The 22102-nt window shown below is 32.0% G+C and overlaps 1 protein-coding gene and 1 pseudogene across 1 annotated transcript; one reads left to right on the forward strand and one right to left on the reverse strand.

The window, feature by feature from the left end:
- Positions 1-9654: 9654 nt before the first annotated feature.
- Positions 9655-13103, forward strand: LOC113862509 (annotated as a pseudogene).
- A 3043-nt stretch (positions 13104-16146) lies between these two features.
- LOC113861775 (subtilisin-like protease Glyma18g48580) lies at positions 16147-21691 on the reverse strand. Its single transcript, XM_027494803.1, has 11 exons — positions 21594-21691; positions 21362-21471; positions 20792-20889; positions 20536-20691; positions 19898-20021; positions 18805-19348; positions 18369-18463; positions 17967-18257; positions 17733-17862; positions 17217-17433; positions 16147-16856 (listed from the first exon to the last, which is right to left on the reverse strand). Exons 1-11 carry the CDS (start codon positions 21681-21683, stop codon positions 16315-16317), a joined length of 2397 nt encoding a protein of 798 aa, XP_027350604.1. The 5' UTR covers positions 21684-21691; the 3' UTR covers positions 16147-16314.
- Positions 21692-22102: the final 411 nt, after the last annotated feature.

The following is a 22102-nucleotide window of genomic DNA, read 5'->3' on the forward strand; positions in this document are numbered from 1 at the left end:
CTAATAATCTTATTTTTAAACTTATTAAAATAAGTTTAAAAAAACTAAGAAAGTCATAAATTAGTTTTATAAATTATCTATAAATGTTTTAAAATATTTTTGCAATTCAATTGATTGAATTGGTAAGTTTAGTTTTTTTTAAAAAAAATACATATTTTGTGATAAGACTTTTTAGAATGTTTTTATTAAATTTTAGTTTTTAAAATATTAAAAAATTAAAATTTAATTTTCTGTTAATTTTTTAAAAATATCATTTTTTCTTAACAAAGAGTCAATTCATTATTAATGTATCATTTAATATTTTTATATTTTATTATTTGAAATTAATATTTACAAATTATTTTTTTTCACTTCAACCACTCTTGCTTTTAACTTCTTTCTGTGTGACTCTGCCGACACTTCCTTCAAGTCATTTTCAGGACACTCGCTTAGTCACATACTTATAACACTTTCATTATATCTCATTTTATAATATAAAAATTACAACTAAAAGTTCTCATTCCACAAACATGGTGATGAAAGACCAGAATTTTAAAAAGACAGGCATCGATCAAAATGACCTGTGCTCCTATTCGTTGTCTTATTCCCCGTCTTTCTATGAAATAAAATAAAATAGACTTTTTTGTATGATAAATATAAATATTTGACTATTTATCTAATGGGTAATTAACCCCGTTCTCATCTCAGTTCCTCAGCACCTTCATGCAGGGAGGGAAAGGAATAAATGTCAGTGCGTGTACCATATTTGACCAAATAATAATAAAGAAAACATTTCAGAAAACGACCATTGCTTGAAAGGCACAATAATAATGAAAACATTTCAGAAAACGACCATTGCTTGAAACCCACAATAATAATGAAAACATTTCAGAAAACGACCATTGCTTGAAACGCACAGAGGATAGGTCTGACGACGGAGAATGATGATCAAAAAGATTTGTTGAGACAGCAAAGAGATACTTTCGTGGTTTCTATAATTAACACTTATTTTTAAATTAATTTTTCTTTTGTAAAAAAGTTATATTGTTGAAGATTTATTTTATATTTTAATCTATTATTTAACACAGTAAACACATTTATAAACTATAAAATTAATTCAAAATGTTTACTATGTTAGATTATTTTAATAATCTTATTATAGTGGTTTATGTAACTTATATCATGACTTTAATTAATGATTTAATGTGATGGTAGTTAAATATAAAATATAGAGTCATTGAAAGTATAATTGTAAATACAATTATAAGGAAACCCTCTCCTCTCCTTTCATATAAATTAAAGAGCGGTTACCAAATGAGAGTTACGACATTCTTTATTTGTTCACTTTCACAATTTCTGAGTGAGCTCACGGTAAACGCAAGAAAGGAACTTTCTCTCAACCATCTGAGAGGAGCTAAAAAAGGAAGGAAGAGTTGGAGAAAATACTAAGGGATCAACGACATTGAAGAGAGAGGTAACATCAAGGAACAATGGATTTAGGTTAGTGCTCTCTAAACCCTTAATTGTATGAGAACCATATATTGTGTTGTGAGAGTAACGTAATTCAAGATCTCTAAGAGAAAAAGGTAATTTCATAATAGTCATTGCATAATGGAAATTACATAATGGATTAAAGAAAATTCTAATAGTTGGTATCAGAGCTAGGTTGTGAATTTCGTTGATTCTCCATAAGAGATTGGTTCTCCATTAAAGTTTTTCTCAAATTACATGAACCCTAGGTATTTTTATATGATGGATTGGCATTATTTTGATGTTGAATAATTGTTTTTGGATTCAATAATTAAAACCCTAAGGTTTTGGAAGTTAGAAACATTGAATTTTGAATTTGTAATATGAGCAGAGCCATATATTAGTAAGCAGGGTCATGCATCAGGGAGCAAGGCCACGCATCAAGAACAAGCACGACCTTGCATAATGGAAGCATGACCATGCATCAATTATAAGCACGACCTTGCATATTGTAAGCACGGCCATGCATCAAGTAAAAGCACGGTCGTGCATAGGAATTTTACGGCAGAATAAAGAATATAATTCATAAAATATATAGATAATTTTAGAATTACATCAAAGTGAATTTTACTCACCAAAGTGATTAAATTCTCAAGTTAATTAATTCTAATTTACATTATCATTATGAAAACTTCACAATTTAGTGTTTAATTATAAGGGTAGCTTGTTAGTCACCAAAGTGGCTTGACTTTAAAAGTTCTTTAAGCATTTAATTGTATGTTATAAATTGTTCAAAATTGTTTGATGCTATATGGAAACATAAAGAATGGACAATTTAGCTCATTAATTATAACGCTAGGAGATCATCCAAAGTGGATCATTCCATATGATTAATAAGGAGACATCTAAGCACTTCATAATATGTTTGTATATCCAAAGATGACTTGCATATTGGTTTGAGTGACTGGTTGTCAATTAAAGTTGTTTATTAGCATCATTATAGATAAATTGTGTTTAGGCGTTGCTCAAAGGTAGACTTAGATGCATAATTGATTAGAGTTGACTGTCTGAATCCATTAAGTTTATTCAAAGCATAAATGTTTAAGCATGTGTTAAATGGATTCAGTCTCTATGAATACGTATGGCATGAGCAATGGCGTAGTCAAGTTCAATGGGCTCAACTATAATGATTGGGCTGAACAAGTTCGATTCCAGCTAAGTATTATGGACTTAGACCTAGCAATCATTATGGAACAAAAGCCTGCAGCCATCACAGAGACTAGTACTAAAGAGGAAAGGACTCTTCGTGAAGCTTGGGAAAGGTCGAATAGGCTGAGCTTGAGCTTGCTGAAGATGACTATGGCTGAAATGTGAAGCCATCAATGCCAAAGATTGAAAATGCTAGGGGATTTATGGCAAAGGTAAAAGAGTATGCACAATCAGACATTACTGACAAGTCAGTTACAGGCACCCTGTTAACTGAGCTGACTACTAAGAAGTTTGATTGGTCACGGTCCATTCATGACCATGTGACTGACATGATCAATCAAGCGACAAAGTTGAAATTAATGGGCATAGAGGTAAAGGAATTCTTTCTAGTACAGTTCATTTTGAACTCACTCCCGCCTGAGTTTGGTCAGTTCTAGGTGAATTACAACACCATTAAGGATAAATGGAACATACAAAAAATTAAGGTAATGCTGGTTCAGGAGGAAGGGAGGCTGAAGAAGGTGAAAGAACACTCCGTCCATCTCACATTTCATAAAGGGGCTAGTAGTAGCAAGGCTAAGTCAGGTAAGAAGGACAACAAGGACAAGAAAGATAAGGCCTTATTAAAGGTTCATGAAGGCCGATCCAGAAGGGCTAGAGGTGCTTCTTCTGCAAGAAGACTGGTTACTTCAAGAAATATTGTCCAAAGAGAAAGGTTTGATTCGAAAGGAAATGTATATATTATGTTTCAGTATGCTTTGAATCAAATCTTATTGAGGTACCTAAAAATACCTGGTGGTTAGATTCTAGTGCAACTACTCATGTGTCACATATAATGTAGGGATTTCTTTCGATCCAACCCATAAGCAGAACTGAAAAGTTCTTGTACATGGGAAACAGAATGAAGACACGAATAGAAGGAATGGAGACTTACAGATTGATCTTGCATATTGGTTACTGCATAGATCTAGAAAAGTGTCTATGTTCCTAAATGTGCTAGAAATTTGGTTTCTGTTGCAAAGTTGGACGAATTTAGTTTAAATTTTAAGATTGGAAACGATACCTTTTCTTTGTATAAGCACTCGTACTATTTTGGATCTGGTACATTAATTGATGATTTATATCGTTTCAATCTTAATGTTAAATTTGTTGCATCTCTGTTTCATATTGAGAATGTTGTTAGCAGTAATTTGAATGTGCGTAATGAATGCTCTACTTTCTTGTGGCATCAAAGGTTAGGTCACATATCCAAAGAAAATATGATGAGGTTAATGAAAAGTGAAATTTTACCTCAGTTAGATTTTGTTGACTAGGATGTATGTGTGGATTGTATTAAAGGAAAACAAACCAAACACACATCAAAGAATCCAGCCACAAGAAGTAGTCAACTCTTAGAGTTGATACACATTGATATTTGTGATCCGTTTGACATCCCATCTTGAGGTGGTGAAAGATATTTTATTACCTTTATTGATGACTACTCACATTATTGTTATCTGTATGTGTAGCGTGAAAAATCTCAATCAGTGGATGTCTTACAGGTGTTCATTGATGAGGTGGAAAGATAACTAGATAAAAAAGTAAAGGTTGTGAGGTTAGATAGAGGTAGTGAATATTATGAAAAATATGATGAAAGTGGACAATGTCCAGGTCCATTTACAAAACTTCTAGAAAGTCGAGGCATATGTGCACAGTATACTATGCCTAGTACACCACAACAAAATGGTGTGGCTGAAAGGCAGAATTGTACTATCATGGAAATGGTTAGGAGTATGTTGAGTTACAGTTCTATACCTATGTCTTTGTGGATGTACGCATTAAAGACCGATGCGTATCTGCTTAATAGAGTTCTTAGTAAGGCAGTTCCAAAGACTCCTTATGAACTGTGGACAGGAAAGAAACCTAGTTTAAGACATCTTCATGTCTGAGATTGTCCAGCAAAAGTAAGAGTGTATAATCCACATGAAAAGAAGCTTGATGCTATAACCATAAGTGGTTATTTCATCAGCTATCCTGAAAAATCAAAGGAGTACAGATTCTACTGTCCTAACCATAGTATGAGAATAGTTGAGTCTAGAAATGCAAGGTTCATTGAAAACGGTCAGTTTATTGGGAGTGGTGAAACACAAAAGGTGGAAATTAAAGAGACACATGAAGAAACTCCTGTAGTTGGTGTCTCTTCTCCAGTTGTTGTTCCTCTTGTTGTATCACGGTCACACAACATAGGGAGACAACAAGTTAATGTTCCAAACTCACAAGAACAACATATAAAAGATGAACCAGTTGAAAAATGCGCAAGTCATAATTGAGCAAGAGGAAGGTGAACCACAAGAGATAGCATTAAGGAAGTTTGTAAGGCATGAAAGACCTACTATTTCGAATGACTATGTGGTTTACTCATTTGAGCATGAATGTGACTTGAGTATTGATGAGGATCCAGTCCTTTTAAGCAAGCCATGGAATGTTACAATTCTGAAAAGTGGTTGAATGTCATGAAAGAAGAGTTAAAATCAATGAGTAACAATAAGGTATGGGATCTAGTCGAGTTTCTTGAAGGTTCAAAACGAGTCGGTTACAAGTGGGTCTTTAAGACCAAACGTGACTCAAACGGTAATGTTGAGAGATATAAGGCTAGACTTGTTGCTAAGAGATACACTCAAAAGGATGGCATAGACTATAAAGAGACCTTTTCTCCAGTTTCAAAGAAGGACTCTTTAAGAATTGTTATGGCTTTGGTGGCTCATTATGACTTAGAGCTCCATCAAATAGATGTAAAGACTGCCTTTCTAAATGGTAACTTGGAAGAGGGAGTTTATATGGATCAGTCAGATGGCTTCTTGACCGAAAGTAAAGAAAGTATGGTGTGTAAGTTAAAGAAATCAATATATGAGATGAAACAAATTTCCAGACAATGGTATCTTAAATTCAATGATACCATCACGTCATATAGTTTTGTAGAGAATACTGTTGACCGGTGTATTTATATGAAGGTTAGTGGAAGCAAGTTCATCATTTTAGTCCTGTATGGTGATGACATTCTTCTTGCTACTAATGATATTAGGTTGTTGCATGATGTAAAGGAATTTCTCTCTAAGAACTTGGAGATGAAAGATATGGGTGAGGCTTCTTATGTGATTGGAATAGAAATATTCTGTAATAGATCACAAGGATTACTGAGATTGTCTCAAAAAGGCTACATCAACAAAGTATTAGAGAGATTCAAAATGGAAAAGTGCTTATCAAGGGTAGTTTCAATTCAAAAAGGAGACAAGTTTAGTAAAATGTAATGTCCCAAGAATGAGTTGGAGCGAAAAGCAATGGAATCTATTCCCTATGCATTAGTGGTCATGAGTTTAATGTATGCTCAGACATGCACTTGGCCTGATATCAGTTTTGCGGTTGGAATATTAGGCTGATATCAAAGTAATTCCGGAATCGACCACTAGAAGGCTGCAAAGAAAGTCCTTAGGTATTTACAAGGCACCAAGGACTACATGCTTACTTATAGGAAATCCAATCACTTGGAAGTGGTTAGCTACTCGGATTCAGACTATACTGGATATGTAGACTTAAGGAAATTGACCTTTTGCTACATCTTCTTGTTGGCTGGAGGTGCGATTTCATGGAAGAGTGGAAAGGAGTCCATTATTGCTACGTCTACCATGGAAGCGAAATTTGTGGCGTGCTTTAAGGCCATTATTCATGCTTTGTGGCTACAGAACGTTGTCTTTGGGCTTGATATTGTTGATAATATAAAAAAGCCGCTAAGAATGTACTATGATAATTCCGTAGCCGTCTTCTTCTCTAAGAATGATAAGTATTCAAAGGAAGTAAAACATATGGACTTAAAATACTTATCAGTGAAAGAAGAAGTGCAGAAACAGAAAGTGTCTATTGAGCATATTAGTACTGATTTAATTATAGTGGATCCGCTAACTAAAAGATTGCCCCCTAAAACGTTTTTTGGCCATGTTGGTAGAATGGGCATTATAGACAAGTCCTTGTTAGCATGATTATGTGATTCACATATATGTGTATAGATTATTTTGCTCATATTATTATAGACATTTTGGAAATTCAATAAAAGTATTGTTTCTGCTTGTTTACTTGTTATCTGAATTGTGTTAATGTACATGTATGGTTTAAGTTGATGACAAGTTAAGTGTTAAAAACAAATCAAAGTTACAATCTGCAGTATGACTGATTAAAGCTATTTTGATTTAGGTTGGTTCTGTAATACTTGGAAGGAATCATGTCGTCAAATGACTTGTGACCGCCATGATTCGATCAACTTAAATCATTAAAAGATGATGACTTGATATTATCAATGATATGCACACTTATAGTTCATTAAATCTTCAAGTCGTCACATAGGCCAAGTGAGAGATTGTTAGATTATTTTAATAATCTTATTATAGTGGCTTATGTAACTTATAGCATAACTCTAATTAATGATTTAATGTGATGGCAGTTAAATATAAAATATAGAGTCATTGAGGGTATAATTATAAATACAATTATAAGGAAACCATCCCCTCTCCCTTCATATAAATTAAAAAACAGTTACCAAATGGGAGTTACGGCATTCTCTATTTATTCACTTTCACGGTTTCTCAGTGAGCTCACGGTAAACATAAAAAATGAATTTTCTCTCAACCATCTAAGAGGAGCTGAAAAAGGAATGAAGAATTAGAGAAAATATCAAGGGATCAACGACATTGAAGAGAGAGGTAACATCAAGGAACAATAGATTTAGATTAGTGCTCTCTAAACCCTTAATTATATAAGAACCATATATTGTATTATGAGAACAACGTAATTCAAGATCTTTAAGAAAAAAGGTAATTTCATAATAGTCATTGTATAATGGAAATTACATAATAGATTAAATAAAATTTTAACATACTAAATTATCAGTTTTTATAAAGACTAAATTAAAAAAATATATATAAACTTACAATTTAAAATAATAATTAAAAAAAAAAGCTAATTTTATAACAGTGGCAAACACGCCTGAAGATTTAGCTCGTCTTTTGCCGGCTGATGCCTTGGAGTTCACTCCTATGGAGTGTCATTTTTGTTTTTATTCCTTTTTTTATTTGTTCTTCCAACATTACAAAAAAAAAAAAAAAAAACGCACATGCCTATTTACATTAATTTATATGTATTAACTAGTTGACGAGTTGATTTTAATATGAACAATTTATTTATTTTTTTTACTTTTCTTTTACAAAAAAAATTAATTATTCAATAATAAAAATATGAAATACTTCATTATATTTAAAATAATAACACACACATTTTTATTTAATATTTATTTTATAAAATAATAAAAATATTAGTAGAAGAGTAAAACAAAGTAACATAACTATTATAATATGTGCTTTTAATTCAATCACTGAATCTGCATCAATTTTCAGCTTTACACTTCCAATTGTCATTTTTTTCAACTCTTAATAACCTATTTGTTGATTTTTTTAGGTAATTGTGTCTAACGCAATCTTAATTAGCTAGAATTAAACAAGAACTTTCTCTCTGTAAGTGTGAAAAGCGCAGCATCTCGTGGTTTTAGCGTTCACAACAAGCAGAACTCTTTGTGGGTAGAATAAAAATTTAGGTGTTAAACATGGTAAAAAAAATATTTTTTATTAGAATGATTTTATTAATTTAACTATTAAATTCAAAATTATTTTAAAGTAGATCAAAGTTACAAAATTTTATGAAAAATGCTAATAGTAATTTTTTTTAACACTCTCTTTCAAACACATTATCATTAGTTAAAATTTATTAAAGATTACAAAAATCATATAAATTTCACTTATAATTTATTATTCTCATGTATATTTTTCTAATTCATGATAAATTTTAACTAATAACTCAAAATGTGTAAAAAAAAAGTACTTTTAGTATTCTTCAAATTTTACGCAACTATAATATTAATTAATGCACTTGATTTTATTTTAGCTGTTTGAAATATAAATAAATAAACAATATTATTCTTATCTCTACAAATATCTATATCGTGTAAAATTTTATAACATGATCAGCATAATAATATCACATGAATTATCAGTTAAGTTAATAGTATTTACATTTAATTTTTTCTAAGTTTAATGTCATTTGATCATGTTCTCTCTTTTAACACCATTTTTTTTAATAATTCATCATTTTCCTTATTTTTCTATTTTATTTGGCACGTTTCTTTTCTTTTCACAATTCTCTTAATTATAAAACATTTATATTAAATAATGTTAAAAAAAAAGGGACGAGATTGACATTTTAACAAATTTAAAAATTTAATTAAAATTTTGAGAAGTGGAAGTAGGTAAACTTTTAATTTAAAGATTACCCTGTTAACCTACTAATAATATTAAAAGGGTCTTGGAAGAATAGCCGAATAGAATAAAAATACTAAACTAAGTACTACACGTCCAAGAACAAACTAACCATATTATTATAAAAGAAAAGATCATATACATATTTAATAAACATGGAAGATATATTTTTTCATAAAGTTGTTATTCTTATTCACATGTCTATTTTAGTACTAACTAGTCAATAATATGAATGTGAACAAAGCAAAGAAAAACTTTAGTCTCTTTTGGATTTTTCTATATTTGTGTCTAGATCATAGTTTCTTTCCCACAATAATGCATATTTTTATTCAAAGTCATGAATGTGAACAGTGAGATATAGGGACCTCTCCCACCAAATGCAAAAATTAACATAAGTGACAACCATTGGAGAAATGGCTCACTTCCACCAAATATAAAAATAATGTCCATTGATAGATGTTCATTCCCTCGGAAACAGACTTAAAGCGACCAAGTTTTGGACCAAACTGGTAAAAAATAGACCAAAGTGTTCACATGTGACACATGCATACCACTTGGTTATGCTGTTTATAAGCAACACTGATCTCCCTCTAATTCACTATGATCACCACCATATCCTCAATCTTATTCCTTGATTCAAAGATCTTGTTGTAGTTAAATCATGGCACCCACCTTTCAAAGGGAAAAATCCATCGTGATTCTATCTTTTTGTGTCTTTCTAACACTCTTGTTGCACCAAGCTGCTGCTGAAGAAGGTGAAGCAAATGCTTTGTTAAAGTGGAAACAAAGCCTTGACAACCAAAGCCAAGCTTTGTTGTCAACTTGGAGAGGTACTATTAGTCCATGCAAATGGGAAGGAATTCAGTGTGACAAATCCAAGTCTGTCTCTAGCATAAACCTTGCAAATTATGGACTCAAAGGTACACTTCACAGTCTCAGCTTCTCCTCACTCCCCAACCTCCTTAGCCTAAATATATACAACAACTTCTTCCATGATACCATTCCTCAACAAATAGGTAACATGTCCAAAGTTAATGATTTGAACTTCTCCTCAAATTCTTTTGATGGTTCCATCCCTCAAGAAATGGGGACATTAAGGAGTCTTCGTAAGCTTGATCTTTCATTATGTCTACTAAGTGGAGAGATTCCCAATTCCATAGCAAACTTGTCCAACTTGTCATTTCTAGATTTAGGTGGCAACAATTTTTCTAGCTCCATTCCTCCAGGGATTGGAAAGTTATTTAATTTGGAGTATCTTGGTATTGCAGGTAGTAAAATTTTTGGTTCCATTCCCCAAGAAATTGGAATGTTGACAAACCTTAGGCTTATTGATTTGTCAAGAAACTTTCTCTCTGGTCCTATCCTTGAAACAATAGGTAACATGAGCAATTTAAATCAACTTTACCTTTCTAATAACACTATGTTATCTGGGCCAGTTCCATCTTCCTTATGGAATATGTCTAACTTGACCTTGCTCTACCTTGATAAAAATAAATTTTCTGGATCAATCCCAGCTTCCATAGAAAACTTGGCCAATTTAGTGGGACTTGCACTTGATAAAAACCAACTTTCCGGGACAATTCCTTCCACCATTGGAAACTTGACAAAACTCACCGATTTGTATTTGGGTTTTAATAATCTTTTTGGATCAATTCCACCCTCTATAGGAAATTTGATAAATTTAAATGCCCTTAGTCTCCAAGTAAACAATCTCTCTGGAACAATTCCTGCCACAATTGGAAATTTGTAAATGCTCAAAGTTTTGGAATTGTCCACCAACAAACTTAATGGCAGCATTCCACAAGTCTTGAATAACATTACCAATTGGCTTTCCTTTTTAGTTGCTGAGAATGATTTTATAGGTCAATTGCCGCCTCAAATATGTTCTGGTCAGTCACTAGTGTACTTAAATGCTTTCGACAACCATTTCACTGGTCCAATTCCAACAAGCTTGAAGAACTGTTCCAGTATTGTTAGACTCGGACTTGAAGGAAACAAAATGGAAGGAGATATAGCACAAGATTTTGGTATATATCCAAATTTAAAATACATTGATTTGAGTGACAATAAATTTTCTGGTCAAATTTCACCAAATTGGGGGAAGTGCCTCAATCTCTATACCTTCAAGATATCCAAAAATAATATATCTGGTCGTATCCCAACGGAATTTGTTGAGGCATCCAAGCTAGGTGCTCTTGACCTTTCTTCTAACCACTTGAATGGAAAGCTTCCAAAGGAATTGGGGAGTATGAAATCATTAATTCAACTCAAGATTAGCAATAATCATCTTGTAGGAAACATTCCAACAGAAATTGGGTTACTGCATAACCTTGTAGATTTGGATTTGGGAAATAACAATTTCAGTGGCACAATACCAATAGAAGTTGTGGAGTTACCGAGGTTACAAAACTTGAATTTGAGCAAAAACAAAATTGATGGAAGCATTCCCTCTCAACTTAGTCAAACTTTGGCATCTATTGATCTTAGTTCCAATTTATTGAGTGGAATAATACCATCAACTCTTGGAGGGTTGCAATTCTTGTCAATGTTGAATCTCTCACATAATAGTCTTTCTGGCACCATTCCTTCCACTTTTAGCAAGACATTAGATTTTGTCAACATATCAGACAACCAATTGGAAGGGCCACTTCCAAACAGTCCAGCTTTTCTTCATGCTTCAATTGACTCATTGAAAAATAACAAAGGCTTGTGTGGCAATGTTCCAGGCTTGATTCCATGTCCAACCAACCATAATCGAAAAAGCAACAATGTCATTATGGTGGTGTTCCTCATTTTAGGAAGTGTGATACTAGTTTTGTGTGGGGTGGGATTTTTAATGTATACTTTTCATTGTAGTAAAAGAAAAGAAGAAAGTCATTCTGAAGAAGCACCAAAGGAAGTGCTCTTTTCTATATGGAGCTATGATGGAAAAATGATGTTTGAAAACATCATCGAAGCTACAGAGAATTTTGATGACAAATATCTCATTGGAGCAGGAAGTCAAGGATATGTTTACAAGGTGCAGTTTTCTACAGGTTTGGTTGTTGCAGTGAAAAAACTTTATTCAGTGATAGATGAGGAAATGTCAAATTTTAGTTTCAAGGCTTTTGCAAGTGAGATTCAAAACTTGACAGAAATCAAACACAGAAACATTATAAAATTGCATGGATTTTGCTCACATTCACAGTTCTCATTCTTGGTTTATCAATTCTTGGAAGGGGGTAGCTTGGATCAAATACTTAATAATAATACACAAGCAATTGAATTTGATTGGGAAAAAAGGGTGAATGTTGTTAAAGGTGTGGCCAATGCTTTATCTTATTTGCATCATGATTGTTCCCCTCCTATAGTTCATCGTGACATATCAAGCAAGAATGTTCTTCTAGATCTTGAATATGAAGCTCATGTCTCTGACTTTGGGACAGCTAAGTTTCTAAAGCCAGGTTCACGTAGTTGGACCCAATTTGCAGGCACCTTTGGGTATGCTGCTCCAGATTAGACCCTTCTCCCTCATATTTACAAATGCAAATAGTGGCATTATTTTTCATTCACACCACTTTTTTACACTAAAATTTTGTATAGGGATTGATTCATCCATGCAAGAATTGGACTAATCCTAATGGTAGGGCTAGTGAAATATGAAAGTGGTGAAAACAAGTTTTGTATAAATAGCATGATCCATTAGAAAACACAAGCTACTCTACTTGATTATACATAATATAACTCAATATTTTATTTATTTATTTGTCTGCAGAGTTGGCTGAGATAATGGAAGTGAATGAGAAATGTGATGTTTTTAGTTTTGGTGTACTTGCTTTGGAAATCATAATGGGAAGACATCCAAGAGATCTCATTTCTCAATTTATGTCACCATCTTTGGCTCAAATTGCAAATGATTTACTACTAGTTGATGTGTTAGATCAAAGACCTCCTCAACCTACAAAGCCAATTGATGCAGAGGTGATCTTGGTTGCAAGGTTAGCATTTGCTTGCTTGGATAAAAATCCACGTTCTCGACCAACCATGGATCAAGTATCTAAGACACTTGTAGCAGGGAAATCACATTTGCCTGATCAATTTTCCATGATTAGATTAGGACAACTGTACTAAAAATCATTGTAACATGCAAGTATTTTGTTTCCTTCTTATTCTTCTCTGTACCCCATCCTTCTTTCCCTTGCATATTGTAAGCTTCCTTGCTTTGTTCATTGTATATATAATGTACTCAATTTAAAAATACTATTTTGTTAGTTTAAAAAATATTATAAGTAAAACAAAGTAAAATAAAATGAAAATGTTTTAAAAATTAAAAATAATAATTATGAAAAGGATTTCATCTCTGAGTAATAATAACTAATTTTTTGGGTTGTGTTATATTAGATGAATTAAATATAGAATAATTACTTACAACTTACACCACGCTTAATTGAATAACAAACTTAAATCCACTGGGTACCATTTTAACATCAAAGATTTTAGCTATACCATTATCATTCCCTATGCTTAACTGGGCGACCAGAAAAATTATCCAAAATCTATTGCAATCAGAAAAAAGAACCAAAAAGCCAAGAGGTAAGACCCAGCCTTGTAGAAACTCCAATTCAGTAACAAAGTGAAGATGCTAAAGGAGAATTGGGTAAGTGGGTTTCTTTTGGGCTTAGGTCATTAGTCCATATGAGTAGGCATAATGGAAGGAAATTTTATGTCCAAAGTTATTCTTTTCAGAGAAAAAAAAATAGTACGACCAAATGAAAAACAGAAACATATATAGAAACTTCTGGAGGTTTTAGTTAATCAAGATTGTTGACCAAAAGAAAGTAAATGAAGATTAAGGTACAAAGCCATGTTATTATTATATGAGAGTTTAATTTTTAGCTAATTTATTTTTAAAAATTCATTATAATTGATGCTAAAATATTAAAATATATACAAAAATCTTGAATGGAAAATACTAAGAAGGCAGAAAAAAGTATCCACTACTGAATGAAAGGAAAACATATATATAAATTTAGCTGATCGAGTTGGATTAGACCGGATCTGTAGTGCTATCAGGTCCTGAAAGCAAGTCTATTGGAAACTAAGTACCACAAGTTTTTGGTCGTACTTAAAAACATTAGAATTTAATGAACATTATTGATTAAAACTTGCAAACCATAAGCTAGTAGTGAACTTGCAAATATTTTAAAAAATTTTATTGGTTATTTTTACTTTGGTAAAAAATTTACAATTGTTTGTATTAACAATGTCTTAAAGGTGGTTAACTATACCTATTCAACACAGTTATTATGAAATTACCATGTCACGTTAGCTTGCTGGGGACTATATAGGGGTGGTTGTTGGAATGGCATTTTGAATTCATTAAACCATATTGCCAAAGAAAGTAAAGTAAGGAGCCACTATACTTTTTCTTTACATATTTTTATTCCTATCAAAATTTTCATTTTCACTTTACTTTTTGGTGGGTGTGAAAAGATCATAAAATATGGAAGGACTATTTAACAACAGGCCAAACAAAAACATACGATCCTTAAAACACAAATTATATAGGTCAATATTATTTATATATTACTCAATTTATCATTTTTCATTCAACGTAAATTTCCTTTCTCACGGTTGAGATTTCTAACAATTTTGTAATCCCATTTTGTTATTTATTTAAATTTTTTAAAATGTACGTGCCTTATATACAATTCTTTTATTTCAAAAGTAGCCTCTTCATAAATAAGAATATCATTAGACAGAATGTCATAACAATTCCCATCAAAAGGATCACTGAACGATAAAAGCAACAAAGTCTTTTAGCACTTCTATGAGATTCTAAAATACACACCTACAAACACATAAGGTGAACAGTAGGGTCGATGGGGTGAGAAAAAGATTTCAAATAGTATAAATAACTAAGAAGAAATAAGGTTATAATAATTGTATTCTTCTTTATGCTGATACCGATGGAGGTGTCATGTCATTTTCTGTAAAAAGAATGTTGAAAGTTGAATTCCTAGTCGACTAGTACGCTAGAAACAAATTCACAATTGCATAAGTTAATATCAATAATTAGCAGTAGCTGATTTGAATGTGATCTACATTCAAAGCATGACCTTCATTATTGAGCAAAGTAATATAGCAGCGAAAAAATGTGGCCAATAAGGGGGCAATTTATGCTTTAAGTCATGAGTCACTCTTTTGATATATTTTTTAAATCGAATTTCTCATCTTTTTTTTACCTTTTCTTTTTCTGACCTGCATACAACATTATATATATAGGTATATTTGATAGTTGACATCACTTGTAATGAGTTTAACTCCAGAATATTAAATTCATTTGTTAACTAAGTAAACACTTAAAAGTAAAACATATAAATGCATCCATGATTATGCTAAATAATGAATAATAATTAACTAAATGTATCAAGTTTAGATTTTCGATATGCCTTTAATTAACTTGATTATCTTCGATGACACCAATTAAGTTTTGTGAATAATCACCTTTCAAAAGGTACAGTAACTTTCGTACATGGATAAAAGTAAGATAGGGTAAGGTTATATTCTTTAAAGTATTTTTTTTAACATGTTATTAACATTTTTCAAAAGATAATTTGTATGATTCAATCTATCCACTGCTTAAACTTTTTAAAGATTTCTTGCATAGTGAGAAGCTTGAGATGATAAACATGATTGAATGTTATTATTAGGGTTATAAAACGGGGATACAGTCGTTATACCTCGATTACGGTAGTTGAGATTTAAGACTGAAAATTAAATATAAAAAAATCAAAGCTAAAGTTCGAGAGAATTAAAGAAAATTTAAACATAAAATGAAATATAAAATTAACTATTAGTTTAAAATATAAAAAAGTGTTAAATAATGATGAGAGAGAGAGAGAGAGAGAGAGTACAATAAATTCATATTTAAGAATAAAAACTTAAATTTATAAAATACGTTTTAATTTAAGAATTCATTGGTAGAGATTTTCTTCCTAGAATGATTTAGAATACGAGAATACAGTCAAATTCTTGGCATTTTTCACCAAGAAATTTCTAAAATTGCACTAGAATAAAAACATACATTACACAAAGATTACGCCACAAGCATATTGTCCATTGCACCCACATTTGAAGTGAGAGATTACACAAGATACAGATTTTCCCTCCCACATCTTCCTTATTACTAAACATACATTACTACGATACTCAAACAACGAAAAAGAAAGAAAAAACCGAACACAATCATCATATATATCATAAGATATCCTACAGTCAAACTCACATTTAAATATGCATCGACAATAATACGATATCCTAATAAACACAAGGGTAATTTTCATTTGCGCTTAACGGTAATAGGACTCCTCACTACGTGCTTTCCGTTTGTCCATTGCAAATCTCCGAATTGATATTCTCCACGCTTAATTGCACTCTTTGCTTGCACAATTACTTGGAATGTCTTTTTTTCACCTACTTTCTTAAAAGTCAAGGAATTTGGTACAACAGCAATGTTATGAGCCGGCAATTGAGCTTTTGCATTGTATGTACTTGGAGGCCCAACATTTGTCACCGTACGAGTAATGTTTACGGGTTTTAACCCAAGATTTGGCAGGGTGATTGAAGGGTAGTTCAAGTCCGTTACCCTGTGAGATCCAGAACAGATGAATGTTCTGTTGAAATTGAGTGCAGAAATGAGTTGTTGATCGTATCCAGAAGCACATAAGAAGTTCAAGTAATCTGTAAGGGTTAGATCATAAACAAGTCCAGGGTCTATTGCAAGGTCAGGTCGAACATGTCCTGAACCGTAAGCAAACGGAGTTGCAAGCTTTTTATCAAACGCATCCCTTATTGGCTTGTTTGTGTTGTCAAGTTTGGTTGCTGGAATGATATATATAGTTAAACAAGTTAGAATTTAGTAATTTCAGTAATAAATAAATAAAATTAAAAGACATGCATGTATTATATCATAGAAACATCTTCACACTGAATTAACTATATTAGGCATCAAATTTTGTAATATAATACTATTTTATAAAAAAATAACTTTTTTAATAGAATCATGTTATGTTGGTCCTGCTTAATTTAATCGATATATAATACATGTATATTAACCAAACATTTAATTACTTTTATTTTATAAGATATATTATACCTAAAAATAAATTAATGCGAAAAGAGATCAATTATTTTTTAAATCATCGGAAATTTTATAAATTTCATCTATATAAATTAATGCACCTGTGGTCATGATTGCTGATTTAATAGCAGCTGGACTCCAATTAGGATGAAGTGTTCTGAGAAGTCCAGCAATGCCAGCGACATGAGGGCTTGACATGGAAGTTCCTTGCAATACATTGAATGGAAACCCTTTACGAGTGTCTGATAGCAAGTTGGATGCACTTGCAACGAGTGAATACGCAGCAAGTATGTTCACACCGGGCGCAGTTACATCAGGCTAAATCACAAAAACAAGTCGCATTGAACTTTGAATACATTATAAAGAGTATACATATACATTATAAAAAGTCTCGTTAACTTATCAAGTATCTAAAGAAAATAAAAATTAAATCAATTTATATTTCTTTATTTTTTTAAAAAAAAAACTCTTGTAATTAAGTTCTTTAAAACTTGAGAGGTGCTACAATTGTTTCAACTCATAAAAAAATTATGTATTTTATCTATTTATTTTATTATTTTATAAGTATTTTCAAAAGTTCAGATAATAAAAAAAATTCAATACTAGTGTGCGTGCACCTTGAGTATTGATGGCTGAATCCTATTGGGTCCTCTAGATGAAAATGAAGCCATAACTGGAGCTGGCCTTCTTCCGAGCAATGTCTTTGCTGGGGACATTCTTATTGAAGCACCTGTGTCTATAGGATCCCTGCAATGTAAACATAATGTGTGTATAAATGGAAACCTTCATTTGCAACATGTCATTTTAAAATGTGATAATTTTTAAAAGGTAGATGAATGATATATAATTACGTGGCTGTTATGTCAAAATCACTAGGTGTTGAAGTTATAGCATAATCACGACTAGCTGGAGGCTTCGTAGGTGATCTAGCCTTAGGCATATAATTTATAGTGGACAAAACATGAGGTTCAGCAAGAAGTGTGTTCCCATTTTGCTTTTGATTGCCCAAAACCATTCCCTTTGCGCCAGAAGATAGTGCTTCCTGACCCTCAGCAACTGATTTTATTTTTCCTTCTCGGGTACATGCCACTATTTTCCCATTTACTTTTCTAGGATCAAGTGTTCCAGCCCTACATAGTTGACTGCAAGAACATACATACAATTATACACATAAGAATGTGATGAGAAACAAACATTATTTAAGCAAGGTAATAGTGGTATTATGAAGAAAAGCTTTTGAGATTTGTGCTTACGCATCTCGATTTGTCGCATTAGCAAGCTTAGCATCGATGGCAAGGATAAGAGAAAAGGCTTGATTAGGTGGCAAGTTTACAAAAAGACTGGCCCCCTGGTATCATACAAATTGCATTAGGCCTGTTTGTAGTCCCTAGCTTTTCCTAACTTCTCTTTTTAAATAAATTATTTCTTATTTTATTTTATCTCTCTCTCTATTATGTGGACAGTGGCATGCAGTTTTATTGCGATTTTTGTGTGAATAAACTTCGTATCCTTTAGCATTTGCCTCCCTATTACATCAAATATCATATTTTTACTTTCTCTTTCATTTATTTTTATCTCTGTCTTCTTTATATCAAAATAATATCACATAAAGGTATCACCACCGATTTTAAAAACTCTGAAAAATTAAACTAACATATTAAAAAAGGAAAAGAAGAATAAGGATAATACCATGATTTGATTGTTACCAACAGTTATAGTACCGCTGAAATCCCTGTCTAAAGTGCTAGCAGCAATTGTGAATACCCAGGGAGCCACATTAACAACACTTCCACGAGTTGGTCCATCATTCCCTGCAGAGGCTACTAATAATATATTTTTGGCAATTGCATGGAATGCACCAATAGAAACCTCATCAGTGAATATTCCTTCAGGAGTGACAAGGTATTGACCACCAGCAGAAAGATTAATAACATCAACACCATCACTAATGGCTTGATCAATAGCAGCTAACACATCAGCACCAAAACAACTAGCTGCATCGGTTGGAGACCAGCACACCTTGTAGGCTGCAACTCTAGCTCTTGGGGATCCACCCTTTGCTGTGCCATTACCATTACCAAATACACTTGCACCTGCCACAAAATTTCCACCAGCTGTTGATAGAGTATGAGTACCATGGCCTACAAAGTCACGGGCTGTGTATTGCGATTGGTGAAGCTTGCCATAATATGCTTCATAAGCTTTGCTGAAGAATCTAGCTCCAATTAATTTCCTGTTTATGGAGCTTTGGAATTATTAGACAGATGGAGGAATCTTAATGGAAAGATCGAAAGTACATATTCCCGAAGGAAAATTATAGGTTAGCATTTTATGTGGGTGTCTAGTGGGAAAAAAGTGATCGATAATGTGATAGCACTAAAAAATTAAGTTTAAACTTAATATATCTAATAGATAAAAAGATAAATAAAAAAATTATAAGTAGAAAATTACATGAATAAAATTATAATTTTAACGTGTAATTTAGCATGTAATAAATTAGAGCACTATGCGTACAACTTTTTTGTGAAATATTTTGTATTAACATAATTAAAGTGTTCTTCTTATCTTCATATGGGCCGATTAATAAATAAATAACAACTTAGGGTTATTTCGGGTGGTTTTAATTTTAAAAATTTTCAAAATTTAAAATTAGAAACCAATACAAAGAGGTCACAGAGTATTAAAAAGCCTGTGGTATTTATTCAAATATAAAAGTAAACTATTTAATATATAATGGAAAAGCTTCAAAGGAAGTGTTAAAACTTAAAAGAGAACAAGTAACCTGTTGCAAGGATTTCTCTTGGAACCACGCAGTTTGTTAATTTCACAGACCTTACCCCCACCCCATTTTGATGGAATGGGGCCGAATCCTGTATCACTGAAGCTCTTGGATTCAGGCCAAACACCTGTTTCAGGGTGAAATCAAGATTTAAGAAAAATTGTATTATTTATTCATAAATTTCTTTTGTAACAGGCTTAACTAAGCTTTGATGGCAATAAAATTTATTACATTTGCATTTAATTTTAAAAAATATTAAAGTTTAATCTGTAACAAATTAAACAAGTAAAAACATCAATTCTCTATAAGTAAATAACTATATTATATAGCTAACAGAATTAAGTGATAAATTGAGTATCGAAATTTTAATTTACTGCTACCATATGTCATTACTCAATAGACATTATACTGAAATATATTTTTAAAAATACTCTTATGTGCATGTCAGTGTTATTAATTAAATTAATAACTTGGTGAAGATAGTGGGTCACTGGTTGAACCGGTAAAATTAAAATACATTTATAAAACAAATAAAATATAAATGTAGATATTAAAATAGTTGCCATTTAACTATTAACTTGCAGTGGCTTAGTGGTTAACAATAATAACGCAGAAAAGGTGCAGTAAGTTGTAGAGTTTACCTGTGTCAATGGTGCCGATTATTGTATTTTCGCCGTATCTTCCCTTTTGCCAAGCAGTGTTCCCAGCATTTCTGCGTAGTCCAAGAAATTCCCATGACCGAGTAGTGTGTAGTTTATGTTCTTTGCTCAAGAACACAGACACTACATCTGGGTTTTCTGCTCCATTTGAAACATCGTTTCAAAGTTTGAAACATAATTCAAATGACGAAAAAACAGTTTAAACACTATTGGAAGATGTCAATGGAAGAATGCTTACTTGCAATATCTGCTGCTTCTTCCTCTTCAAGAAGTGCAGCAAAACCATTGATGTGTCTGTTGTATGAGTAAATAATTGCTGCTTTGGCTTTCTCCTGGCTGCGACAGAATAATTAATGCGTATGTCTATAGCTAAAATTATATCCATCATCATATTCTTCTGACAGAATATGATCGTTTTAACTGTTCAAGTTTAAAGAATAATTCATAATCCTTGGATAAAATTTTCCTAATAAGGGTTATTGTTTCTTAAATAACGAAAATATTGAATATGTTTATAATTTTTTAAGATATGAGAGGTACTTATCCTAAAAATAATAATATGAAATATACTTTTTTATTCACTACCTTTTTGTACAGTATTAGATAATATAACATCTACTATGATGGAATTGACCGTAAAGATTTTTACGTTGCCATGATATTTATGTTGACACTAAATAAAAAAGGTAACACTTGTTAAACATAGTAAGTACAGCAGTCAGCATTCTTCAATGATATGATAGTACTATATATTTGGCTAAGAATAAAAAAATACACATAATAAATAAATAAATCCATGATTTCATACCTTCCCAAAACAGAACCTAGTAAATCATAATGTGAATACGTAGCAACTTCAAGGTCAACAGACGTAGGGCTGGGACCATGAGAATGTGCTCCCAAATATATTATGTAACACTGTAAACAAAACCAACAATTGGTAAAACAATGGGAACGTCGGCAACATCACCAGCAAATCATCATCACAATTTCAAGATATTGAAACTTTGTAAAATAAGTAATTGGACAAACGACTATGCCTTTTTGGTGCCATGGACAGGTTCCAGCAAGAAAGTGAAAAGAAAAATTGATGAAACAATAAGGTGAAGGGATAAAATGGTGCTGCCCATGCTTTTCATGCATGTGGTCTTTAGTAATTGCTTGGTAGGCATAGTTATATATATATATATATATATATATATATATATATATAGGTCATGTCTTTAACTATAATCTCTTACTACTCTCTCTTCACAATTGGTCTTTGGGTAGTGCTTGAGAAAGCTTTTGCTTTTCCAAATGTAATGAAGGAGACAAACGAACTTTTTCTTTTTTGTTTTTCTATCTTTTCCAAAGTTTCTAAGCTGTATTCACTTTCTTCCGCACTTCTTCATTATTACTTTCGAAATGCAAGCTTCTAGAGTGTAAGTATGCATAATTTGGTCGGCAAAAGCATCCTTTACATAAAACAAAATAACTATATTTGCTAATCTTAAGTAGGCTGAGTATATGGAGAAAAAAATAGTTACTTCAAACAGTAAAAAAAAAA

Source organism: Abrus precatorius, unplaced genomic scaffold, assembly GCF_003935025.1.
Source record: "Abrus precatorius isolate BTA unplaced genomic scaffold, Abrus_2018 Scaffold3, whole genome shotgun sequence".
NCBI lineage: Eukaryota > Viridiplantae > Streptophyta > Magnoliopsida > Fabales > Fabaceae > Abrus > Abrus precatorius.